We start from the raw sequence: 27,392 nt of genomic DNA on the forward strand, positions 1-27,392 counted from the left end.
TTGGCCGGTTGCTCAATTTCATTCCCGTTTAACCCTATTTACGTTACGGTTTACGTTCAAACCAAGATGGTGTCCTTCTCCACCATCTTTAATCTCATTCCCAGAGTCCTCGTTTCCCGACTGCTGGTCTAGGGTTACGGGGACTCTTGGAACAAGATTGCCACCATCTTGGGATACTGAAATGGGTGTGCGTATCTCGTTCTGCTTGCGTTTGCGTTTGACGTGTGAACGTCTCTTACGCTTGCTCTTGCGTTTGTGCTTGCGTTTGTGTCGCATGTGTGTATTTCATCTAACCAATAACATCTAACCAATAACATTGTATCAATTCTCAAATAACGAACCAAGGCACTTTCGAAAATATTGCAACTTGTCCGAAGATAATCTGCATTAAACATCTTCTTATGTAAGGTACCACTGTAAGATATTTGGAATTACAAAACACATTTGTTAAATTACGTCTACTTTTGTGTGAGTAAACACTTTCCTCAGTTACCGGGCTTCTGAACAAACAAAGATCAGCATTAGTTCACGTCTGCCATTTCTAACAAAATTTCAACTGCGTAGGCTCAAAACGTGACTCTAATCTGCGTTAGGCACTTGCTCCCCAATCTTCTGCTAACTACAAGATGGCCGACAACATTGACATTCTTCGACCTTCAGCTTTGTCAGTGCAACGTTAGAAGCGCATTTTTCATTGGTGCTCAATACTTTCCGTAAAGTAAGCTCAATCTGATTGGTGCCACATAACACCGGCAATACGTTTGCACAGACAGACAGACGCACACAAACACGCATACCAACGCCAAACTTCATGCTGACTAGGAGCTATATTTTTAAGATGAACGAGCTCAAAAAGTTATTGTAGTCTGTTGTTCAGGCATTCTGTGCCTTCCTCCCAGACTGAATGAGGTTAATAGAGGTTTAAATGTACTTAAAATAGAACTTTGATAAAGCGATATGTGGTAAAGAATGGTACCCATTAAGTTAGAGCTCTTTGAAGGTGACCACCTAACCTGCCAGTATAGATCACTTGGAGCAAGTCTGCCTTAACGTTGATTTGACTGAATTACACTGAAATTGAAAGTCGACTGGTGTTTTTGTTGTTGTTATTGTTTTCTTGTATTTTTGTTGGGTTTTTTGTTGTTGCTGTTGTTGTTGTTGTTGTTGTTGTTTATTCATTTACTTATGTATTCATCGATTTGTTTTCTCAGGTGATTGATTGATTGATTTCTTTAAGTTTTTTAATTGAAGTAACAGACGAAAGCATAATGAAGCACTTATTCCGTTAACCAACAAGTTGTTATCGGTGACTTTGTTTAATTCTGTTATAGGAGAGAATCAGTGAAAGCCACAAACGAGAGTTAATTTCAACACAATGTTCATTTGAACAGCATGTAAACTACCTGTGTGCGGCAAAACTGGTAAGTACAGGGGACTGTAGGGCTGTCGGACCCTTGTCTGTTCAACCACTGTCTGCCTCTTGTTTGATCTGTCTGACTAACTGACCACATGTCAGTTTGTGTGCTCTTTGTGGCTAACTAGATACAAGCTATACGCCGTTGTACTAAACAATCTACGATCATTGTAATTCCCACGTTGTTTTCATGTCTTATTTTAGTTTCATGTTTTGTTTCATATTTTTATGAATGTAGTGGTAATGCAGTGTTTGTTGTATTTCAGCTGTATAAGGTTGGTGTTTGTGAGCTGCGCCTTGTTACTGCTAGCTTTGTCAAGCCCTGGTGTGTTGCATTACTCAAGGTATGGTTTTAGTTTTGCTGTTACCCTCGAGAATATTCCTTTACTTGACTCATTCCACCGTTTCAAACATCAACCGACAGAGATGTTCTTTTCCGTCTGAAGTAAAGTATAGTAAAGAGGTAGTTTCAGTTTCAGTTTCAGTTTCAGTATATTGTTTTTTCCATAAATTGTACAAAAGCAAGAAAAACTAATATTTAAAAACTAATGGCGAGGAAGCCAAAGGGAAGCCGGCCGGCTTATAAGGAATGCGCTCCCTCAGTTAAGTAATTAGAACAAAGTATTATCATAGTTACACATGGGACCAAGATCAATGGCAGAGCTACAATAAATCTTAAAATATATTACATAGTCATATTAATCATAGTTAGGCTAAAACAAAGCGAAAATAAAAGTGAAAAGCAGAGGTAAATAAATAAATAAATATGTAAATGAATACCTATGATAAGAGGAATGCTTTCAGCTTACCTCAAAAGGAAGCGGTACTTGTTGCATTTCGAATTTCAAGACTAAGAGAGTTTAAAAAAATTAGGACCTTGGAAACTGATGGACAACTTTCTTATATTAGTCCTGAATTGTGGTACGTAAAAAAGCTCCGAACTTCTAGTGCCATAGGAATGCACTTGGCGTGTCACAAAAAACATGTTATTGAAGCTATAAGGAAGTAAGTCAGGTTTATATTGATACATGCAGGTACTAAGTAGGTAATAGCACAAGGTGTTGCCCCATGCAGGAGCGAAGCCTAGTGGTGAATAACCTTACACACACTGAATATGAAGGTCTTTTTGTCTCTTCCATTTCTGTGTTTAGTAAAGCAATACTTCTCCAACTTTTGAGATGTCGACTGTTTTTATTTGTGATAAGGAGATTTATGTCTAGACATTTGTTTAGCATAAGAACGAGAAATCTCTTCTCAGGGAGTTAAGGTGTCTTTCACACTTAGGTACCTTTTAATACTTTTTCCTTCTCTAGCCTAAGATCACTTCCCAGGAAATGCCTGTGAAAGAAACTACAAACCAGCAAGAAGGAAGAGACTGTAACGATTTACAAGAACCGAACAATGGTTTGGAACAAACGGCGGATATCACGGAAGACACAACAAATCAAGCTAGCCAAACTGGTTTGACGAGCGCACAAACGACCAATGAGTATGGTACTTCATCGTCACTTGATGCAGATGCAACTCACCGGGAAAATAATGAAAAAGCTGGTCAAACAGGTTTATCCCCACAGCCAGAAGGTGACGCTTCGTCTAATGAGAAGGAAGGATCAGGAAGACAGCAGAAGAAACCTAAAGTTAGGTATGAAACAGGCACATATAGGACCGGCGCTGGAAAACAGTTTTCTAAGATTTAGCAGTAATTCTTAAGAAATGCCAAGTGCAATTAAACTTGCCTTTCACAGTATTACCAGAACGAGCGGCTTTTATCTTATCCACTGACGGTGTAGTCTGCGCCACATCATTTTAGTTCCCAGACCAATTCTAAGACAAATTGTGAGATGACCAAGTGGGAACCCTGCAGCTTGAGTGTTAGCTATGCCGCGCTGATCAGGTCTAACAAGTCAAAACTGCTGTTCGCGGTTTCTCACAATCGGGCTCAATTGAATATATATCTTTTAATGGTAGATCAAGGGATAATGACCGCTATCAACATGACCTTAATGCCCAATGTAGTGGCTACGAATTACTATCAAAAGCGTGTGCTTATTATAAGACGTTCCTTGTGCGTCTGCCGTGTGGTTCTTCTAAGAGCAGACAAGTTCAGACCGCCTATGTTTCAGTCCTGATTACCAGTGAGACTGAAATGTAGTTAATTTGTTTGTGTTTCAGTAACTATGAGAGCTATTCAGCAGTCTGTCGTCCGTGGATCACTATTGATGGTACCACCAGCCAGCAGCTTCTGCGCATGTTCAAAGACATGGTGCTGATGTTGATTTTGAACAATCCCGGCTTTTCTGAGGTGAGTAGGAAACGTAATGGCGTGAGAGCTATAACACCCTCCAGAGTAGGCGAGTGTTAATTTCATGACAAAATGGTGATGTGGTAATAGTAGGGCCTGGTGATTTCAGGTGGTTGGCCGCCAGACTGCAAAGCGGGAGGTTGTGGGTATCGGGAAAAAAACTGGGAAGACAAGGTTGCAACGTTTGTCATCACATTTGCAAAGGGTTAAACCTACATGTTGCACTGATAAGAATAGTTCCTTCTCCAGTCGGGATGTAAATTAGCTCCTGAGGACGTAACGGACCTGACTGTGACTATCCTTAACAGTTGTGCATTTGATCGTGGATCGGTAGGGGAGATTTGGTATGTAAAGCGCCTTGTACCGTGTGATATTAGTGCCATATAAGGGCATTCTCATGGTCATATTCATTGTGGTGAAACAACGTATGTACGCTCTTGCTTATTTGTCTGAGTTCATTTGCCCACCTTGTATAGATTCCACATGTCAGAAGTATGCCCCATGTGGAAATATTTTCATAAACCTTTGCTTTTTTCCATAACGTGTTGCTGACTTTGTTTGATTGGAACTTTACTCCAGAGCAGTTTCAATGGAAAGTTTGAAGTTTGTGCTAAGACAAAGAAAATGCAGTTGGGAAGACTTCCCGTACTTCGACTGTTTTAGAGCTCAATTGAAATTACCGATATTCCAGTGATTTAACATACCTAAATTTCATTTCAGAGCCAGATTGCTAAACTTGTGTTTGAAGCTCTGCGACCAGTGGCGTTGCACGAAATTCTCGAGGTAATGCAGTATACTCTTAGTACGGTTCGTCACAAGCTGCTGTATAGCAAACTCAGAGTGCTTTCCATTTGCCAGGGACCGGCCAGTCCTTAAATCAAAATGTTTCACTGTGAAGGGATGGTCCTGCAAAGTCTTGAAACATAATCATGCCGAAAATGGTGCGGCACTTTGGCCTGTTTTGAGGAAATTCGAACGACCAGCATAAACCTTATCCTTCAAATTGGCACTTTCCGTTTACGAACTGACCGGCCACTTTTGACAAATGGAAAGCGCCCTTAGCTGAGTGAGTCAATCAGTAAGTCTAAAGGAAAGCATACAATACAATAGCTTTATTGACATTCCCCTGGTGGGGCTTTTCGGTGACAACACAAAATACTGTATTTAAAACGTTAAGCCTAAGGTAATAAAAGGTAAACAAATAGATAAATAAATATCATTAGTACAGATCACTGCTGTCCAGAAAGTCAGTAATTAATTCATTTTCAAGTAAAATTTAAAATAAGAGATCGGTTTTGATGGTTTTAGAGAATTGTTAAGATTGTTCCAGATGTTAACTATACGATGTTTCAAACATAGGGTAGACTTCCAAGTCTTCCTATTAGGGGCGGCTAATAAGTAGCTGAAAAACATACACATACAAGATCCCTGAAAAACATGGCCACGGAGTCTATGTGGCCTTATCTTTTTTGCTAGTTTCCAGTGTCTAGGATATATATGGATACATCCCCAGTGCATGCAACGAAGTTTGAATTGCTGACAAAAAGCCATGATATTCCCCATGGTTCATGGAAGAGTCCTGCTATGGTTGCCTAGTTTTGGTAGCCTAACAGTAGTTTTGGGTTCAGCTGTGTACATAGCACTAAATAGCCAGGATAGGAAACAGGTTTGGCAAACCTGTGGACGTTTGTATCTGGGCCTATCAGCCTATCAGCGCCAAAGGGAGGGGGGGGGGGGGATAAACGAGACTTCTTTCAACTTTTCTTAGCTCTTAACGTACAACTCAATGGCAATCTTTTCTTCTTAACATTAAATTAAATTTATTAGAGATTTGGTGATTTTAAGCATCTTATCTATTCGTTTGAGTGGGATCTTGATCTATTCTTTTGGAATTTTACGCCATGATTGGTCGCTATTAGAAGTCACTACCGCCCAGCTGGCATGACCTGTTGTCCGCTCTTCCACGGTTACTCAGTAAGCTAAACCATGCCTGATGAGGCGATCATCTGTTGTAAAGCCGTATTCTTGTTGGCTTTTATTTCACTCCACTCTGCAAAGTGTGTGTAATGTGAATAATCGTCTCTCACTTTTTAGAGTCTTCTCCTGGATGGATGTATCATTAGGCATACGCGGAAACTGCCCTCTAAGATGTCACTCTTCTCTTCATCGAAGAAAGCAGGTGTGATATCTTGATCAATTTAGCAAACCCAATCTCATTTTCCAACTCCATTTTGCCAAACGCTTGTTCCCAGAGGCCGCTTTTTTTTTCACTTCCCAATGGCCAATTCCCTTTCACAGATGAATCCTGTAGGACGTAAAACAACCACTAGGGACGTAACAAATCTCTGGCAGTGACCACCCAAAGTGCTAATCTCAAAAATTCACATTCACTTCGGGAGCATTCACAACTCGTCACCTCATTAATTGTAAACTGCGCCACAAGCAGTCTGGCAAAGTCCCACACACAGTGTTGTAAATTATCCCTGAAAATCCCCAAGAGGGAGTGGATAATATGATATATGAATATATATAATCCGCAGCAGTCTCTACTAGTTTGGCGACATTTTGAGCTTTCCTTGCACTGAAAAGGTATTTTTCTGAGTGTTCAATATCTCTCTTTGCAGAATCAAGTCAAGTCATGACTTTCTACACTCCATCCGTGGATTGTTTATTCAAACTAGCCACAAGCAAAGGGACAGAAAGCACGTGACCAGGCGTGTACAGTGCGAAAACATTTTCGGTTTAATGGAACTGACATAACCTTTATTAAGGAAAACTAGCGAGATTTTATCTGTCATTCCATGGCAATAGAGTTGTTGGCTCTTTTTTCCAATGCAATTTGCTGTATTAGAACGTTTGTTTTCGAAGTTCACGAACGGATGAAATAAAGCGAACCTTGATAAATTTTCGAAATGTCTCTTCAAAATATTTATTCACTTACCAAAAGGAAAGTGTTAACCAAGATTTCCTTTATTTATTAATTGTTTATTGAGAAAGTAAAGTAATAAAGCTGTATTATTACAAACCAAGTTCTTATAATTCCTATATTTTTGGTGCTATCATGATAGCTACCATATTTAGGGTTCTCAACTAAGGAGATTAGCACTTTTCTCGTCCATCTAGAAATTATCTTTAAAAGGAAGAAAATTCTTTCAAATTTTAAGAGGACTGAAATTTTTTAACATGTCCACAAAGATGCAAAAAGAAGTAAAGAAATAAAGTTCTGTATCTCTTCAATGTTGGATGGGTGTACTGGTAAACGATCGTTGTCAGTTGAAGCCTCGGCTCACAGCAACGTCTTGGTAACAATACTCACGTCTGAGGGCTTTAAAGGCCCGTTTAAACGGTTTCAACATTTCCCCAACATTCGTTCAACAAAAGTTAAACGGATGTTGGGCAAATGTTGGATGAACCGAGGTTTCATAAGTACGTAAATTATGATCATCCGGGTGAGTGTAGTCCTGAGAAGGACTGTTTGGGGTGACTTTGATTGACGTTTCGACAGCCTGAGTGGAAGTCATCTTCAGAGTCAAGTGTCAACATCGATTCAACATTTTCTTTGCTAGCCTGTGAACAGGCTTCGGCCAAGTGGGGTATAGGGCTGAAAGAAAAATCGGCGAGCCGAGCGAGCGGAGCGCGGTATACCGATTTTTGTCTTCGCCCTATACCCCACTTGGGAGCCTGTTCACAGGCTAATTCTTTGTTGGGACCAAAGTAGACTCCGAAAGGAGCCTGCGATGCGTATGAAAATCCTTCAGCTTTTACGTGCTCGCACGTGTGAACCAGCCTTACGCCTGTACTAATACCTTTAATCATGCCAGGGAAAACTATGGAATCATTCACGCTTCAGGTGTACCGGTTTGGAGTTGGAATTCATTTGGTGCCAAGGTTTTTAGCGGAAAATCACTCTGCCGAAATAGATAAATACATATGTGCAAGATAACTGCATGTGGTGAAGAGTGAGCCTGTTTTTCACCGATCTAGTGAAATCTTTGTATTATTCAGCTATCGACTATTTTTGCATTGAATGATGACATCTTGAACCTTTAACTCCCTTATTCTACTTACGTTTCGAAACAATCTCCGTCACGGGAAGATAGCTAAAACGTGATAGCATGGATGGAGTGAAGGAGCCGGGCTTAGCTTTAACTATGACAACCAAAACTTTTGAATAGCAGCTCACTCAACATGTTACCTAAATCATTTTGAGCTAGTTTAATTAAACTGACAAAACAACATTTTAATCCAAGCACTATGTAGCTTTTATTTGGAATATTAAATTACTCCTCAACATTACTTTATAAAATTAACTACGCATTCAATTCATTTATTCGACGATACGTACCGTACACATTAAAAAAACTTAACGAAGTAGCATTGCAAATTTAGATATTGGATTGAGTAGCTAGAGAGCTAATTTCATGCCTACTATGCCCAATCTTCCATCTACTTTAAGTTTATTCAATCAAAAACTCAGGAATTTTCTTTCAGTTTGCCAAATGAAAGGCTTGACCCTTGTTTATCAGCAAACCTTGTCTAATCAGCTAGTCGAGCCCTAGGCCATTGTTATGTTTGAGGTATGGTCAACATTCCCAAAACATAATTTTAAATATGTGGCTAAGGTATGTTTTGAGTACGTATTTGGTATATAATTTTTGTCCTAAAAATGATACTTAATGGTATATATGTACAGTGGAACCCCGCCTTGCGGGCACCTCATTATTACGGCCACTTTTTTTTGGCCGCACGGCAAAACCACCACACATTTTCTTGTAAAAAAAAAAAACCCTCGTTAATACGGTCACCCATTAATACATTGGAACCTCGTTAATACGGTCACCAAGGGGCCAAAAAAAATTGGCCGTATTAACGGTTGACCGTACAAAATGTCAATGAACACTAACCGACCAAATCAAATATTTCCCACATAAATTTCTGCAAAAGTCTTGAAGTTTCAGGGCGTTTGTTCAAGGTTTTTAAGGTGCAAAGTCGCCGCCGGTCGAATCCCCCATCTCCCGAGTGCAAAAAGGCTCCTGGAAATACTATTATAATTTACGTTATTACATTAATTTTTTGCGTTACTTTCTGTATTACATTTAGTGTAAAAAAAATGCATTTTGCGGTAACCGAAGTTATTACATTTTGTATCAAAAATTATTACAATTTTTGGCGTGAAAATACCTCTGGCATCGGACTAACAGAAAATGAGATTACTGCCGTTGTATCATAAGATTGAATGGGCATATTTCAGGGTCAGTCCTAGTTATGGCCCTCAATATAAATAATCTCGACTTTTTATGTTTTATTGAAAACAAATTACTTTGCGCTCTCCCAATCCTAACTTTTGGCCTTACTGTTCGCTTTTTAAGACTAAGAATCACCTTATGCCAAAGGGTTCTCACCTATTAAAATGTTTTATCTTTAATGCCTTATTTAGTGATTAACAATCGGTTTTCTCTCGCAACAAGCTCAATCAGGAAATTGCTATAACTATGATTCCTCTCCATAGGGCCTAAAATATCTCACGTAGCTAAATGTATTATGTTGTACGGTTTTCCTAGGTACATTCCACGGCAGCATCGTCCACCGGCATCTCATAGTATGTCTTCGACTCATCCAGCAATTCAGGTTCAAAATAAGGAGTGTCCTTCATCAGCATTTTCTCCAATAATTTTGTCACTTGATCAAACGTAGGTCTCTCACTTGGCTTTTCATTCCAACATTCCAACATAAGCTGAAATCTAAAATTACATTGTAAAGTTTGTAGTTTAGCAATATAAATTTTCCTTTCTAGTTGAAGAAAGTCGCCTGCTGACCATTGGGTAGTTACTACACTCTACAAAATATTTCAAGCAGAGAAGTCTGTTGTTTGTTTTTTGTTTGTTTGTTTGTTTGTTTGTTTGTTTGTTTGTTTTTTTCAAGGGCGAGAGAACGCTGAACTGATTGACGAATAAAACTGGAATCCGATAGGGCTGTGCGTGGTTTCTGATGTTCTGTAATGGTGACTAATATTTAGCAGATATATGTTTAAAGACAGCGGGGACATTAGTTTCGAAATTGAGTGAAAATGGGTCTGAGTGAAATAAATCTTACTGATGGTGTTGACATTATGGAGTTTAAAATGAAGTGACAAGAGTGAACAAGGATTGCACTATTTAATATTGTAAAGAGAGTTACGCCTACACTGTTCAAATGTAAAGTAATTTCGGCAGCAACCGTCTCCATCCCATCCTTGGAAACAACACCAACAGCATGGCAAAAACATGGTTCCCTCACTTTAGGAACACCACCACTAAGAAAAGAACTTTGAGACTGCTTTCTCTCTCTCTTAAGAGCAGATTACTAAGAAGGTATAGTTTGGCCGTGTGCATCAAATCTGCCGGCAGAAAAAAACTTTTAAAAGCTCGAACGACGAAGGACGCCATTGGACAAGTGGAATGACTGGAAACTGACTCGTACATTGTTGGTGGCCTAACACCGAGTTGTTGAATGTTCCCACGGTGATGATTATATATGATGGTGATCCAAACAACGTCGATTCGGACTTTTCGACAAAATATCACCTCGGAGCACATGCACATCAATACTTGTCGTCTTTGGTACTCCCTCAACAAACTTACTTTTAGCGTCATCAAAGGTATCCCCCACCTTAAAAAATCAGAGAACAAGGACAACTTACACTTCACTAGAGCACGAATCTGGTTTCTCCATGCGATATCCGGTCTTGAGAAGCTTGCACAGCTCTTTGTTGTTTACGCCCGGATAAGGATTTCCTCCTGCAAAAAAAATTTAAATAAATGGTAATTTGACAGCTGCTTCACTGTTTGAGGCACTTTACCCTCTAAAGTAGATCTTGGGGTTCAATAAAAACCCTTTCCAACTAATGTTTACAAGTGGTTGATGCACAGTTCACACTTTTATCGTCTTCTTACCCATTGTAGCAATTTCCCAGAGCAAAACACCGAAAGACCATCTGAAAAAAATACAGAAGACATGTCCATGAATAGACTGTGCATTCCAGGTTTGATACGAAATAACACACATTTTGCTTAAGAAAATCATAACTAAAAACGATGAAACACCCTAAGCAAGAGAAAGGATAGTGAACAATCCGGTGAACAATCCCGCTACCAAAAGGAAAATGTAACAGATACACGAATACTGGACAACATGCTGAAAAAGAAGGATACAAGCCACCTAACAACACTTACACATCGCTTTTCGTGGTGTATTCACTGTTAAAAAGTGCCTCGGGTGCCATCCATTTCACTGGAATTTTCTTCTTTTTATTCATTTGGTAGATGTCTCCGTGAATGTGGCGCATGAATCCAAAATCAGAAATTTTGACCACTTTGCCCTCACCAAGAAGAATATTGCGTGCCGCTAAATCACGGTGAATAAATCCTTTACTGGACAAGAAGCTCTGTAATAGCAATCAATCAATCAATCAAACAATCAAAAATGAGTAAGTATGTCGGGCAGACAATCAATCCATACGTAATAAATCGATCAATCGAACGATTTATGGACCAACCCTAAATAAATCGGGATGAACGACGAATGCTTTCTTACTCGAGAAGACGCTCAAATATATATTTGGTTACTAACCGAGTTTGGTAGCTGTTCTGTTAGTCAAGGACCGAGTTTTATCCTCTTGGATTTCTGCGTGGCATAAATTCGAGGGAGAAACGACGTTTCTTAAATCTTTTTATTGTCAAGCGCCTTAGAGCTTTAGAATAGGTCGCCAGGAGGATACCCGGTGATGAAACACTCTTCCTCGTCGGTTTGATATATTACTTGAACAATGTTTCTCGAGCTGTAAAACGTTATTCACAGAGATAGATTAAACTGGTGAAAGTTGTACTTGTTAGGTTTTTAATGGACCTGTACTGACACAAAGCTAATCATTGAGAGGGAAAAGGAACAGCTACACGAGCTAGAAATTGAAGTTGCCAAACGATTTATGACAGGCTTTACATTTAATATGCAAAAACGAATGCTGGTGAGCGGACTGCTGTAGCTAGTGATGATTGCGGCATTGCCATAAAATTAAATATGTTGGACACTGGGTTAGGATTACAGCAAAGGGTCCATAAGCCAATTCAAAGACCACCGACACGCTCGAAAAGGTAACTGACGAACGTTATTTACCATTCCTTGCGCTATGTGCCAAGCGAAACGAAGAAGATCGTTCGCCGAGAAATCGTCATCATGTGACTCATCTCCATCGCTTTCCTTTCTACCATCTTCAGTTTCTGGAGTAACATTCCGAGAAGAGCACGCCATTTGCTCAGCACCCATCTTCACAGAATGTTCCTTGCTTGGTTCTCCACTGCAAACTGATTCATTGATTTCATCCAAAAGTACATTGGTTTTATCACCTGCACTGAAGATTTGCACCTCGATTGCATTTAAGTGTTGCCCATCGTCTCCATCAAAACTATTTGTAGAGTTTGTTTCTTTGCGGCGCACTAGTTCCTCGCTTTCTGTTGTCTCTTCAGCCAATAGCATCACCCTTGAGCCATCACCATTTCCAAATTCCATTTTGTTAGCGTGAAAGTCAAATCGTTCGTCATCGTAGACCTTTTGATAGCTTTTCTAAAACCAGTGAAATCAAATGAAAAAAAAAACTGAGAAGTGAGAAAATTGGTCTGTGCAGGATAAAAAAACTACCATGTCATATCTATCCTTAGGAAACATTAACAATGTTCAAGGGTGGAAAGATACAGAGCAGGCAGCATATTCTTGTACACGCTAAGAAACTGGATAGAGTGTGCCGTAGCCACTATTTGTGCCACTTCTGCCACAATCAGTGCTGACCTTCTAATCCAGGAAATAGGGCTACAGATACAAAAAGTGTCGAAAAAGTATTCAGAATCTTCAAATGACCAATACCAGTAGTATACGCAGAAAAACTGAGTGCTTAGGTCCTAATATCAAGGCATATTTAAAATATTGGGTATAATATAAGAAGCATATTTTCAAACACTCGAACATCTCCTTACGTTTAAATTTCTGCTGCTTAACCATGGACAGCCCCACCTCTTGTTACGGATACCTCTTTCGCTTGATCCCAGAGAGGCCATATTTTATAAATAGTATATCTGTAACAGACACAGTTCCGTAGTACATATATTCAGCTCCGTCTTTAGTGCTTTTTGGGCGTGATGTAAACTTATTTTAATCTTCACGAGATAGCAACTCTAAAGCACTGGACACCAATTGTTGTTTTCACAGTACAGCTCAGCCGAATTATTATTGATTAAAAACTACCTTTTTCTGTTAAGGAGCTACTTTCCTTTCTCATTTCCCCATCAGTCCTCACTTCAACTCTAAATTAAAGTGGCGTTGCGATAATCCTCTGAACTGTGGCTATTTCAGATTACATACTGATTAGTTTCTTACTACCATTTTAATTTTAATCCCTTAAATGGTACGATGACTTTTTTTTACACCAAAGATTCACGCGGGTCCAACAAAGGGACACCTTTTATTTTAGCCTGTTCAGATATTAACTGCACCTGTTGTCTCGTTTTTCTAAGCCAGTTAAGTAGATCTCCATACGGAAGATATTCCAGCAACAGAAAGATAGGTTCTGAGGAAACCCAACAACCCAGCATGAAAACAATATTGCGGTGGCAACCGATCGATTTGAAGAGCTCAATTTCCTCCAGAAGTTGGTCCCTTGCTTCTTTATCTGTCGAATCTGAAAGCATAATTACATGAACATTAGTTGTTTTGCTTTTGTTGAATCGCACATTTTCAGTTTTTTTAGAATATCATTTTTTCTCTAACCAAGTTAAAAATTGGAACAAAACCTGACTTATCACGTTGAAGGTTTCTGATAGGGAAGAAAGGTCGAATTTTTCTCAAAAAAATATTTTTAGGTAATTGTTGAAACAAGAAAGGGATGCAGGGTTTAATGAAAACGGCAGTTCGAAATCTTGAAAAGAACGCGAGCTATCTGTAGGAATATAGCGGTGAACGAGTGAGGGTGTCATAATCCAATTTATACGGGGCTCTGTTGACGTTTCACGCGGCAAAGTTTACCCGCGATCTCGAATTACCGGCAAATTTGCTTACATCGTGTTTATCCCATATCACGACGTTTTATACTGAATTTTACAGTGAGACAGCGTTCCATTTTGGATTTGAAGAGAGCGAAGCAAGAAAAGTCCCCTTGGGTGAAAATTAAGAAAAAACCGGGGCTAAAGAAGGCCAACAAGGTCAAAGAAAACAAAAAAAATTCAGCTGGCAGCGAGCGGTAAATGTTCGTGGTACAACCAGCCCGATGTTGTTTCAAACCATCCTCGTCGAAAGATATGGGGGTGAGTCGAATGAAAATACACTCGAACCTCCATGGGCGACCACCTCTCGTAAGCGACCACCTATCCAAAACACCCAATTTTTTCCAGTCAAAGCCCTATAGTTGGAACCTCTCGTAAACGAACACCTCTCGTAAGCGACCGCGGACACTTTTTGAGGTGACGGCATTATAATTTTTCATTGCTTTTAACCTCTTGTAAGCGACCACTTGACACATGGTCTGATCTCTTTGTTCGCTGGATGTACTACGCTACTTAGAGTTCACCAGGGACTTTTAGTGCCAACCTTGCACTGCTTGTATTGTAACTAGGAAAATACATGCGATAACTTCTCTTCTAATAAGGAGATCGGTGTCAGACCTGTTCCCGGAAGAGACCCCTTCTGGTTGGACTCTCGTCGACCCAGGCCTCCCGTTAGCGACCACTTAATCTTGGCATTTTGGGTCGTGGTTCGACTGTACCGCCACGGCAACTGAGGAATTCATTGACGAACTACCAGATAGTGCGTGGAAATTCCAACACCAGCGCTTCTCCTTCGGAATCCGAATTCGACAATCCATCCACTCTTGCTGTTGTTGACCGGCTCAAAAATTAGCAGCCAACTTCAGCTCGCAGAACCGATGGATGGATGATTTAGCCGATGGTGTCCTCGCACCCATTACGATATCGCTTTACAATTGCAGTAACGCTGAATGCTTTCGCGTGAATTTAAATTATTGTTTTATAATAGAACTCTGCAGGGAATGGTCCTTTGTGTTTGATTGGCCGGCAGTATAAGCGAGTTAACAAGAATTTTATTGACGTGCGAAAACTCAGAAAATTTTCAAGACCGAAAACACGGCTTTTATTTTTAAGCGAATTCCGCATCTTAAAATGAATTAATGCGGTATGTAGATTTGCCAGGTTTCAACGAAATTTGGCCAAACTGTTCCTTAGATATTAATGCGTCAAAGTATGTCGGGCTTTTACGAAATTCAAAATATTTTTTCCGTGACGTGATAACTCCTGATGCGACTACAAAAGTTTTCCATTGTCTTACTTTAGCACGGATTTTCTCATAAACCAATACGAATAAAGAAAAACCCTATTATCTCCTGATTGATATTGTGCAGTTTGTTTGGTTGTGCGCCTTTACGTGAGTGTGGGTAATTCAGTTAAGAACACATCGCTAATATTGAGTTTGCAGGCCTCTGAGCGCTTGTTTATCCAATAAAATTAAAAAAGCTTGATAATTTTGCAATTGTCAATTAATAAGCTTTACAGTGATATATAGCTTTTCGTGGTTTCATCGAAAGAAGCGCGCGTACGCAAGATTTTCGTGAAGACACCCGTGAAACCTATCAGTAACCTTAATCGTGTATCAACATATTGTACATCATTTTAAAAGGTGGAATCCATTTTAAAGTTAGTGCATCGATGTTTTGGGAGAAAAGTAATTATTACTGCAAAGTAATGTAATTTTAACTCTTAAGAGAGTCTCCGTTAAAAACAAAAAGACCGATCGCGCGTAAAAATAGATTTCGCTTGTTTCTTGTGTGTTGCAAGGTTTCCCTGCAGTTAAAGTCAAACCACAATCGGTTCAATGGGATCTTTTAACTGTTCCTTTTCTTATTTTTATTTTTCACCTTTAAGGGATTTTTGGTTCAACGAAGGGAACGCTGCTGGCAATCTATATCAAGACCAAAGTGTAGCACAACTTGAAAGATTAATTTTCAAGAAATTGCAATCTCTGTGCAAAATAAACATCACAGTCAGTTATATGTCTTGGTTTGTGGTTATTTAGCTTGAATATAGTCAGCAGCGAGACTTTAACGACACCCAAATCGCTGAATTTTGTCAAAAACCCAAAAGCCGATGTAGTTCAAATTGCATTTTCTAAAATGTGAGGCGCTCTATTTCGATCAAACTAACATGGATAAAAAGTATGTACCATAGAGAAAGTCATGTTGGAAAGAAACCTTGCGCCCCGCTGTTAGTAACATATTTGAAGCTCTATAACCTTGCCTAATTTCGAAGAATGCGAATATTTCTGTATTTTGACAGATTCGTTAACATGAAATGATTCTCCAGCTCTATAAAAGAACCCAGATATGAAGGCAGAAGCAAATGTGATGCATTTCTGGTCAATTGGAAGAGAATATATTGATCTTGAAGTCCACGAACTTGTCTCTCCATGACTGGCTTGACCTCATTTCTACGGATAACTCGAATTTCGCTCCATGATTCCTCAAGAATAAAACAATCAGTCTACAGCCTACGTTTTGATATTATGTAGCATATGTGGGGAACAGGGATGGCGCAGTGGTGAGAGCATTCGCCTCCCACCATTCCTGGAGTTGGCGTTATATGTGGGTTGAGTTTGTTGTTGGTTCAGTTCTCGTCCTTTCTCCGAGAGGTTTTTCTCCGGGTTCTCCGGTTTTCCCCTCTCCTCAAAAACCAACACTGCTTAAGTCCAATTCGATCAGGAATCTGAGGACCATAGGTTTGTCAGTCCTAACACACTGTTAAGTGTCACCATCGTTAAACAAAGTTATTTTGATTTGATTTGAATCAGGTAAAAAAAGATGCTACACTGAAAAGTTTCTCCGTCTAAACGATGAACATCAACCAACAACCGAATGGGAATGCTTACTAGTCAACGCACCAGGCAATCGCTGACCAACCTCTGAGTAGAACTGGCTCATGGAGCAGTAGTGGCGAGGGCATGGGGGAAGGGAGAAGAGTTGCCAGATGATTTAGTGTTCGAACTTTACGAATACGAATACGATCGAATACTTTATTTACCGTGGTAAAATACACTAAGCCTTATACTATGTGTGCTATGTTGCCCCCCCCAAAAAAAAATGAAAAAGCCTGTGATATTGTTGTGTTGTCTGGCTGCAGTGATGAAATACGGAATCTTCTTATCAGCTGCCATCTTTCCGAAGAGACCCTCAAACGAGCTCATACTCTCAAAGGCATGGTTTTTTTTAATTTACCTAGGGAGATGGTGCAAAAATGTGAATATGCTTCTGGCATCGGCGTATACTAGGCAAATTTTCGAAGAGTCCAAAGCGGCATGCCAGTATCCTAAGCATAGCGGTGAAAATAAGCAGGTCAAAGGAAGAGATGTAGTCAGCTTTGCAGATGGCTTAGGACATCCCGAAGCAATTTGGAGTCTGTGTTCCAATAGGAACACTTCTAGTTTTTTTGTTTTTTTTTGTTTTTAATTTCATTTGATTTGGTTACTGCTATTAGACATGATATAACTGGCTGTGGGTATTATTTTGTACGGAGATTGCTATCTCTTGCGAAATCGATCTTTAACGTGCTAAATTTAGGTCTTGATATAGGTCACCAAAAGCACTCTCTTGGTTGAATCGAAAATCCCATTAAAGTAAAGAGGAAAAAATTAAAAGATCCCATAGAGCGGACTGTGGTTTTAGTATAAGCACATAAAAATCTTGCAACACACAAGAAACAAAAGAAATCTATTTTTTACGTGAGATCGGTCAGAACGTTTTAACGGAGACTGCCTCTTAAGTCTGAAATAAATCCACCATGATCACGTACTTTCCTGTGCTACAATGTGTTTCACCATGAGGGTTTTTGAATGATACGTTTTTCTGCAGTATTAACCACTGGGTTTCTCGGAAATCGAAGGCTAAAATATTCTGGAGTCATTTACCTTCTAGCACTTTAACAGCTACTGTTCGGCCTTCTTTAAAGTCGACAGTCTGGGTTCTTGAATTGTAAAACACCTCGATTCCAGGAGATTCTCTGAATATGCCTCTTAACACTTTACCAAATGCACCACGGCCAATCTCTTCCTTAAAATCGACCTGCTCCGGTAGAACCTCCCACCGCGAAAGGGGGATGATGGTGGACTTCGATCTGTAAAAACAATGTTAATGCAATTCATCTTGCCCTGGCTACAAAACGCCGGATTTTGGTTACAATTAACATTTTGAACTTAATTCGTAGCTTCAATAGTATGGTCACTGTATGGTTACAAGTGTCTAGATATTATTATTATTATTATTATTATTATTATTATTATTATTATTATTATTATTATTATCATTATCATTATCATTATTATTATTATTATTATTAATATTATTAATATTATTATTATTATTATTATTATTATTATTATTATTATTATTATTATTATTATTATCAGTCTATATATATAAATCCTTGGAAACATTTAACCATTACCTCTTAGGTCTGGAGTTACGAGCCAGTTGCTTCTTTTTAATAGCTTTCTTATAGATCCGGAATGTTACCATGGCAAAAGCGATTACAAGAAGAACAACAAGACCCGCTATTAAACCAGCAAACTGCGACGGAGAAAGAAGTCCAACGTTCTTTGGGGCTGAAATGATGATCAGAGAAACTATTGTTACTCACTGATGCTCAGCTTCATTGTTATGCGAGGCATAACATTTACACTAAAGATACTCCTCCTGATTGGAGCACTCTGGTGTTTTTGTCCAAGTATACTTGTGTCACTCACTGAATAATATATCATTCACAAAGGACTTTTTAAATCACTTAAATACAGCTAGAATTTAAAACAGACGAAGGGAAAAGACTGACAAGCGAGTCCTTGTTGTGGTGAATACAGTCAACTCTTCATAAGAAGAACTTATCAGGGCAGGAGCCAATTCTGCGTATTAGAGGAGAGACAAGGAAAGAAGACTTTTTATCGTCTTTCCGACATACACTACAAAATAGCTATATTTACCAAATGGGTTATTTTGCAACAGTTGTGGTTGACTTTAGAAGTTTGTTAATCGTATTGGAAAACTTTTTTCAGTTCAATCATATTTTGCCTATCAAAGAAGGCATTAATAAGATTTTTTTCTACCAGTCTTCCAGTTTCTCTTCGGGTCTATTAACTTTCCTGAAACAATACTTTTCGTACGCTAGGTAGAATATTAGGAACATGAGATCTCTATTTCTTTGAAGGGGTAAGTGCAACTCTATGTTATGTGGAGCATAATAATGTTTACATCCAAGGCCTAACCCTGATCTTTGATTCTAAGATTGCTGATAGTCTGAAATAACCTCCATCTTTTCCACACACCCTAAAAAAGTTATAACTAACGTACGGGTTGGCGAAAACTTTTCAGAAGTTGTGTTCTTCCTCGTTTCCACTCTCCATTGTTTTGATCTTTCACTTTGTCCAATCACATTCCAGGCGGAGACCTGGAGAACCACGTTCTGTGTATCGCATCTTATCGAAAAAACATGATGAGTCTTCTTAACGTCAGTAATATTGATTTCCTGTTGAGATGTTGCGCCTTCGCTTGGTGGCATCTCTTGATAATAAATCGTGAACATGGTCAGCGGACATCCATTATCATCAGGCTTACTCCAGGTGATGTTGATGTCGCAGCTCTGCGTTAACGTTTCAGTGCTGTTTATGGAAGGAGATGAAGGTAAAACTGCAAAAAATAAAGGAATGTAAAGTTAGAAGGCTTACTAAAGGTAAGCTAAGTAAACCTATTCCTAAAATAAGCAGAATTTCCGACCAATTATCTGTATCCCTTTCACTGTGTTACGTAAGAATAACCTGGGTTGTCCCTGGGAGCGAGCAACTCGTCTTTTAAAATGTCAGGTACAGTGATTTCTTAAATGTCCAGTAATAAGCCGACGATTAATACTACAATTAATGACCCAATTTTCATGTAAGATTTACTTAAAGTAGCTCTTTGCAGCTTCTCGGAAATTAGGTCTTTAAGATTCATTGATCATCTTTTGTAGCCCTAGCCTACAGCTGGTCTTGCAGTGCAGCAGGAACTGGTTCAACAGCATTGAAGCGACTCAGTGAAAACAAAAGAAAAGACAACAAAAACCCTAATAAAACTGCAAAAATAGTCTTAGAAGTCAGGTACATGCCTCCAGCTCTTATGCCATTTTAATGCACACCTGAGCCGCCTTTGAAAATACCAATTTCTGGGGATTACAGGGCCTGTCGATTTGTTTGTTTGTTTGTTTGTTTTTCTTTTTGTTTTTTAGATTGGCAGGGAAAAACCTCTCTTTGACATAACTTAAGCACTTGTAAGCTAACAGAATTCTAAGCGAAATGACATATTCAGTGACATTATCGCGACCATAAGTTCATTTCGTAGACTTCGTTGCAGACATCCCTTCCAGCGGTGTTGCTTTCAAGCTGCCTAATGACAGCTACAATCTCAGACGGAGCTTTGGGACGTTCGCATGTTTCACTCCTCTTCCTTTCTTTTCTTTTTTCAACTACCTTAGTTTCTCAACATTGCTATGGTAGGATGTGGTAGAAAAGGGAACCGACTCGAAAACCTTCATGCAAGTTTCCGGCCGATTTATGAGTGAGATTGCAAAGCATCAACAGTAAGACCTTTTTGAACTAAAATCGTTTTTAAGATAGCCTTGAAATTTAGCCTCATGAAGGCGCCATTACCTCCTCTTATTTTGAACTTCCAAATCCGGCTTTCATGAAAATTACTTTCCCTTTGAGTAGCTAGTGATGTGACTGCGATTTCATACTCTCTCCCACACGTAAGCTGAATGGTGTAGCTAGTTGTATTTCTGTTGACTGTAACTGAGCTCCAGTTTTTATTTTCAGCCTGTAAAATCACTTCACTGTAGTAGACTTTGTACTGATCAACTGGACACGCCCCGTCCAAGGGAGGTTCCCATTTGACGACCACGGTTGCTCCTGTAACTTCTTCAGTCCTGTTTTTGATAACAGGTACACCTGCGCAAGAACGTAAGTAAAGAGATTCATCACGTTTTGTCAATATCTTATAGGCAGCCTTAAAGAAAAGAGGTCGACCGTCAGAACACACTTCTTGAAAAATTGTAAATGCTTAGTTTATAACGAGTTGAAATCTGGTTACCGGTGACCGATTTATGAATGTCAGTTACCCGTTACCTATTTTTCGTAGCCATTATAGAACGTGTCTCTGTGTAATACATCCAAACAGAGCAATGTTACAAAAAAAAACTGTCCCAAAAACTATTGAATTTGTTCTTTAAGAATGACATCTGCAGATCCCATTTCCTTTTTAAAAGATCAAAATTTGTAGCGTTACAACTTCAAGAAGTATCAAACGAGAAATTGTTTCTTTGCGGTCAATAATTACAACAAATCCGAGAGAACAATACTTTATCCATCTCTTTTGTCAACAAAAATATCTTGGATCAGCGAGATCAGCTCCTCACCTTCCTCTGTCCTCCCCCTTCTACATTTTTCTCTTCACTTTTTGTCTCCTTTTACCCGGAAGCTATCATCTTGCGGTCGTTTGGAAAGGAAACGACTGCTATGCAGACTGGTATTGCGGGCAAATTTGACGTCTTTTGTAAGTTTAATTAGATCAAGGTACTAATGATTATCTGATTACCCTCTGACATTTGTAGACCTCTCGGTAAATAATTTTTCACTTACATAAGTTCTAAAATTGATCTAGGACTAGACTGGGCGTCTTCCTTTCTTGCCCCATTATTTCTCTGATTCATACGTACTCCATTTAAATGAAAATATTAAGGAGTAACCACTCTTTAAAACTGAACGAATGACAAGGTTAAAAGTCTTGACAGAAAGAAGGGGGACTAGAAGTTCAACTCGGCTCCCAACGTAAAACAACTCCTACATTGAAAGACTTGAATTGATAAAACGTGACTGTTGTTGCATGTGGTGTTCTGACAACAACAGTCAAGAGATAGACTCCTAATTTTTTCTTGAAGGCAATGTTAAATTTGGCAATTCACAACGACCCGTTTTTAGCTCAACGAAACGTCAATGGTATGTGTCATAAGCACGCGGGCAATTTTCATGTTATCAGTTCAATTCAATTCAATTCAATTCCGTCTTCATTTACACACGGTTAAAAAATTCGTCAGGTCGATGCAATGAAAAATAAAAGATAAACTATATCACTATCAAAATGTTTAAATATGGAAAATTCATAATTCTAAACAATGATGCTAATGATTTACTTGTTACTTAAATTGATTAAGTGATTGAGCCTGCCTAAAATTACAGGGTAGGCGGTTCCAGAGAGCTGCACCGCTATAGCTAAAGCTAATTTTTAAGTAATTTGTTTGTGCCAAAGGAACAACCAGCACGTTTCTAGGAAAATAATACCGGAGTCTTTAGAACTAAAGTGAAGCACCTGCTCTGATTTTAGGTGTTACTAAGATTAGTGCGCTCAGTTTTATCCCAAAGTATCCAAAGCCATCAACAAATTATCATTATAAGCACCGCGAAAATTAATTTGTATTTACACACTAACCTCTTAGTCTACTGATTTCATCCGGCCATAATACCGTCCCAAACACATAAAGATCCATCACCGATCCGTAGAACTGGCGATTGTTCCAGTGCCATCATTTCCAATCTGATAAGGCTTTCCTGTGGGTAGGTAGAAAGATGTCTCCCTGGGAGAAATTTTTTTATTACCCACAATTTTGCCATCACAGTAGATTAACACAGACCCTTTGTCCTGATCCCACGTGACTACCACGTGTGTCCAGGTGTTCAGGGAAACCTTGTTAGTAGCAAACACGCCGAACCATTCGTTTGCACTGTCCAGTGAATGGCGACCAATAACGATGACCTGGTTTTCGAAACTAAGATGAAACTGAAATGGGCCGCGCCAGTCATTATAAATCGTATTTGTTCCACTCGTGCTCAAGTTCGTGAGTTTTACCCAGCAGGAAATGGAAAAACTTCTGTCGTTGAGGTAAATTATTGGAGCAGTGGCGAATGAATTTGATTGGTTAAAGATTGGGGCCGTGCTGCCTGGACACCATCCTTCAATAAAGGATGGCGACCCACTGAAACTGCAAGAGGAAAACAGTCAACTATCACTTAGCTCCTAAAAATTTGTGATCATGAAACTGCATGTTCAACAAGTAATGATATGCTACGTTTTGAATTGTCGGTTTGTTATGTCTAATTTTCGTTACTTATAAAAAAGAAAACAAAACAACAACAAATAAACAAACGTTCCGAAGAGAAAGGATAAGAGCTTGGTTAGCAGGAATGTCTCACGCCGTTGAAAAACAAGGAAACAAACCATATAGAACACATGTATAGGCGGCAATGGAGTGATTCTCAAGGCCTGATCAGATGAGCCCCTGTTACTGAAATGTCGGCGTCCTCTAGTCTTCCCTTTTATAAGCCAGAAAAGGCGCCTGATCCTATTTTTGTCACCAAATTGCGCCATGCAATTAGAACCACTGTTAGATTTCACCATATAGCCTATAAACCCTTCTGGTTGTTTTCCTCACGAAGACCCCTTGCGAGGATGTGCTGCTCTTTTAGTTACTCGAAAATTATCATTTTTGTGTCCAATTGCGCCAGACCTTAAGATACACGCAGACTGACTAACTTATGCTAGAACCATTGTTAGTTTTCACCATATAGCCTGTAAAACCATCTGGTTGTTTTCCTCACAAAGACGCCTTGCGAGGATGTGCTCCTCTTTTAGTAACTCGAAAGTTATCATTTTTGTCACCAATTGCACCAGACCTTAAGATACACGCAGTCTGACTAAACTGAACCACTGTTAGTTCTCACCGTATAGCCTGTAAAACCATGTTAGGTTGTTTTTCTCACAGAGACCCCTTGCGAGGATGTATTCATCCAGTAACTCGGAAACAGATTTTTTTCAAAAAATAATTTGAGTTGTATTTTATACATTTCTTTTTAAGAATTGCATATTCACGCTACTAATGAGCTATTTAAACACAACGATACTTACAATTATATTTAAAATGCTTGATAAGGAGAGCCAAATGTCAATAGAAACATGTTGCTTTTGTAATGTTATTGTTTTCAATTTTCCTACTCACAATTTAGCAAAGGCGAAAGGTAATATTGATGAACGTTGTTTCAGTGACAAGGAAATGTTGGTAGACTGGTCAGCATTACGGCTTGCATTGTCATGTCAACTTCACGTGCTCGGGTAAGGAAATATGCATGAATCAGCCAAACTATTTAAGTACCCGATTAGCTTCCACTTGAAAAATGCAACCTGCTCTTCCAAAATTGAACAGTATAAACTCCATGGGCGGAGAACCACAGTGACGTTTGAATCTTCCCAGCACAGAAGACACAAAGAGACACGCTTACATTTATAATTAGGCGTTTTGCTCATTAAAACAAGTAAAAAGGAGTTAATAAGAAACTGTGCGCGTTAGGCTTATCCTTAGCTTATGCAAGGGTGTTGCGCCTGTCATCAGACCTTGCTAATGCTGTGTATGAACGTTGTGAGGAAGATGGAAGAGTTTGTCCTCCAAACCTTCGTGGGAAGGTTTTCAGCACTTCTTCTATGAACAGCATAGGCTACAACCCGTCTTCCCTTACAACAGCATGATCTTTTTTATGGCACAAGTATTCTTTCATCTTGTATTTGAGTACCATTAGGTAACGCCGCGGGATGGGGCAATTTATGTTAAGAGAGTCGTTTCCTGAAAAGTGCTTAAATTCCTTACCACCTGTTGTGTTGAACGGCAGTTCCAGTCTCCGAGTCCATGATATTCGGTATTCAGAGTGTCATCTATAATACAACCACCAAAGAATGTTGAATGTTGAACGGTCAGAGGATGTCCAAAAGATATACACAGCGAGAAAGACCGAGACGAAGCCTAGAGCTATGAATGTGTCTGATGGTGGACAGAGGGCATTTAAAGATCAAAGAAAAATTCGAAACAACGCACCTGAAGCTATCTCGCGGTCTACGTATCACGCCAAGAGAGAAACCCAGGTCAGTCCTAAGCGTTCAAACTCTCTACTGTTTCTTTATTCTGATTGCGCAAATTCTAAGGCGATGATAAGCCACGTCATAACTGTTATTAGCAAAGCTGTAGTTCACCTCAGCCTGGGTCAGATTATAGTTAATGCCACTCTTTGCGTTAGCAAAACCAATTTCAGTCGTGGACTCAGAAGGATATTGCAGGGGAATAAAAGTTTATACTCAAACTTGGTCGATTCCACTCGGAGGAGACAGCCTTGAAGGGCATCGCAGCCTCACTAGCTGGAAGCATGGGTGGACGTCATATATCGAGATGAGATTAGTACAGCAGTTCCAGCGGAGTCGCTCATAAACTGTGCACATATTACGCACACTAGATATGCGCATCGGGTAACTACAGCAAGTCTGTACATTCTTCAGAAACGTAGTACAGAAAGTATATTGAGTCTGTAAAAAAGTTGTATAAGCTGATTATACTTGCACGAGGAGTAGTACGAAAGCAACCATGATCACAGTAAAATACTGGAGCACCACTCTCCACATCGAATAGCTGATACTAGTCCTCGTGCAATCTTCCAGAGAGTCGAACTTTACCGTGGTCGTCACATCGAGGTATTGATAGGAATTGCTGCTTGGATGTTGGCCACTTATATTAAGATGCTTTACGCAAACTTTCCAGACGCTTTTAAAGTCTAGACCTGCGAGAAGTAGGGCACTCCCCTAGAAACCAGGATGGAGAAAGGAAACTAAAATGCTGAACGCTTTTCGATTACAAAGACATTAAACATTAGGAGGTGGAACAGAACAATGGATGAGACAGACAAGACACTTACGGAACCATAGAAATCTGTCAACAACCTTGTGATGCTGGGACATTGCAAGACCAGGTGGAGCCAGTCAGGGCGGCTGTGACTATCAACGCGAAAGACGCTGCAGAACTCTGGACGTGGAGCAACTAGAATTATGATCGGAACATGTGCGTTTAGGAATGCCTATTATCCAAGCGATCAATCAGCACAGTGTGTTGAGAATATATGCGTAATCTCTTCAATGTGCTGTAACGAACATAGAGGCGTAACAATAGAAGTTACATATTTTTTAGGCTTAAATAAGACATTTTTTTAAACTTCGGCTGAGGTTTAACAAATGTGACAACGTTTTGAAGGTCGTTCTTAGTTTCTCTTCACTGGTGTTGGGAGATCTTCCAATGAGATATTTTTATCAGCGATGTGGTCAGTGTGAAATGTCCCGTAACCTTTGGTAACACTTTGTCCCTAGAACGTGTATTCTCCTTTCGAGATCAGCTATGAGGGTCTCATACGTACAGAAAGATGGAGAAAACCATTGCACACAAGATTCTGATCTCTAACTTCAAAGTGATGTTTTTGTCCTTCCAGATCATGTTGAACTTATTTGACCAGAGCTTCAGTCGTTTGTAGAGCCTGTTTAAGGTTTTTCCGGTGGCTCTGAGCTAACTGAATTGTTCTAATTTCTTCCCATGGATGTGGTTTATGTTGCGGTGATGGGCACGTTGCTACTTGCCATCAGTTTATTTTCTCTGCACTCATAATTCTCAATCCGTATCTCGTTGATTTTTGTCCAGTGTCCAAAAAGGCTATCAAGTTCTTACTGACTGCCTGCCGAGCTGTCAGCATCATTAGTACCTTTCCCAGGAAGATGCCGAAAAACGTAGGGGAAAGAAGGCATCCTTGGCGGACTCCAACTGATAAATGAAACCATTCTGCCATAGTACAGGTAAAAGGACTGTGCTGGGCGGGTTGCTTTGGCGTACAACTGTTGAATGGCGCTGTGCAGCTTCCTGTCCACGTAGAATTCCTTCATTGTAAGTAATAGCACTCTATGCGCGTCATACTTTTTCAAATGCCCTCTAGCAAAGCATGGAGAATTCAGTCTATCAACTTTAAGTGCGTTTCTTAAAAATGCAGCGAGTTATCTACGCGAACTCAAAACTGGCTTTCCCAACAAGGTGATCGTATGATCCGCTAGCAAGGTCAACTTGTTATTTTGGTAAGGTGACCCTTCTACCTGGGACAGCTTTTTCACTTTGGATTGCCGAGTACCCAAGCCATCTCGTGACGCTTATCACGCTAAAGCCATTTTAACTTAAAAAGCGACCATTTCAGAAAAAAATTGACATCATAGATAAAATTTAATAAACAGTAATCACATTGAATGAAGACAAATGAAATCCAGTTGGCGCAGTGAGGAGGGAGATCCACATAACCGAGCCAACTTCTCTCCATATATAAAACAGTACAATGCCAATTTAAATCCAATATATATGGAAACAAACATTATTTTAATGTTTAGCACACAACTGAAACGTAAAGATGAAAGAAACTATTACTGTTCTTAATAAGACTGGAGACACTTGTTTTCTAATACTCTGCTTGAAAGGAGTTTGGTTTAGGTAAATCTCTCATGTTACTTCTTAGTTTTGAGCATAGAAATTGCCCTAGGTATCTAGTGTAGCTTAGTGTTAGTAAGTGAAGAATACAGTCAGTGATCTCACTGACTGCTTCAATTGTTCCTCACGAAGCGAGGGCCGAAGGCCCGAGCGTAGCAAGGTTAATAAATTTGTTGGACCGAGCCGGCCCGAG

At 39.5% G+C, this 27,392-nt stretch overlaps 2 protein-coding genes across 2 annotated transcripts in view; one reads left to right on the forward strand and one right to left on the reverse strand.

Annotated features, from left to right (window-relative positions):
- LOC146450362 (general transcription factor 3C polypeptide 1-like) overlaps window positions 1-6,745 on the forward strand; it is a 56,847-nt gene extending 50,102 nt beyond the window's left edge. The window contains exons 35-41 of the mRNA XM_085100379.1: window positions 1,332-1,421; window positions 1,681-1,758; window positions 2,728-3,056; window positions 3,587-3,716; window positions 4,437-4,499; window positions 5,811-5,895; window positions 6,341-6,745. Of these exons, the coding sequence (XP_084956505.1) occupies window positions 1,332-1,421; window positions 1,681-1,758; window positions 2,728-3,056; window positions 3,587-3,716; window positions 4,437-4,499; window positions 5,811-5,895; window positions 6,341-6,426 (861 nt within the window). The 3' untranslated portion in view covers window positions 6,427-6,745. The remainder of the gene's footprint in view (window positions 1-1,331; window positions 1,422-1,680; window positions 1,759-2,727; window positions 3,057-3,586; window positions 3,717-4,436; window positions 4,500-5,810; window positions 5,896-6,340) is intronic.
- A 645-nt stretch (window positions 6,746-7,390) lies between these two features.
- On the reverse strand, window positions 7,391-22,495 carry LOC146450363 (uncharacterized). Its single transcript, XM_085100378.1, has 12 exons — window positions 22,306-22,495; window positions 20,472-20,768; window positions 19,141-19,476; window positions 18,245-18,401; window positions 17,709-17,914; window positions 13,238-13,422; window positions 11,868-12,314; window positions 10,928-11,139; window positions 10,649-10,689; window positions 10,396-10,492; window positions 7,560-9,457; window positions 7,391-7,510 (listed from the first exon to the last, which is right to left on the reverse strand). Exons 1-11 carry the CDS (start codon window positions 22,361-22,363, stop codon window positions 9,274-9,276), a joined length of 2,220 nt encoding a protein of 739 aa, XP_084956504.1. The 5' UTR covers window positions 22,364-22,495; the 3' UTR covers window positions 7,391-7,510; window positions 7,560-9,273.
- Window positions 22,496-27,392: the final 4,897 nt, after the last annotated feature.

Source organism: Pavona decussata, unplaced genomic scaffold (genome assembly GCF_977016875.1).
Source record: "Pavona decussata unplaced genomic scaffold, jaPavDecu1.1 SCAFFOLD_468, whole genome shotgun sequence".
Taxonomy (NCBI): domain Eukaryota; kingdom Metazoa; phylum Cnidaria; class Anthozoa; order Scleractinia; family Agariciidae; genus Pavona; species Pavona decussata.

What these genes read in the sequence shown, in the direction of transcription:
- LOC146450363 (XM_085100378.1), bottom strand. Translation starts at nt 22,363, where the DNA reads ATGGATCTTTATGTGTTTGGGACGGTATTATGGCCGGATGAAATCAGT. An exon ending in CTGGGAAATTGCTACAATGG is followed by an intron (nt 10,493 to 10,648) that starts GTAAGAAGACGA and finishes TTTTTTTTGCAG; the next exon opens with GAGGAAATCCTTATCCGGGC. An exon ending in GATTCGTGCTCTAGTGAAGT is followed by an intron (nt 9,458 to 10,395) that starts GTAAGTTGTCCT and finishes ATGTAATTTTAG; the next exon opens with ATTTCAGCTTATGTTGGAAT.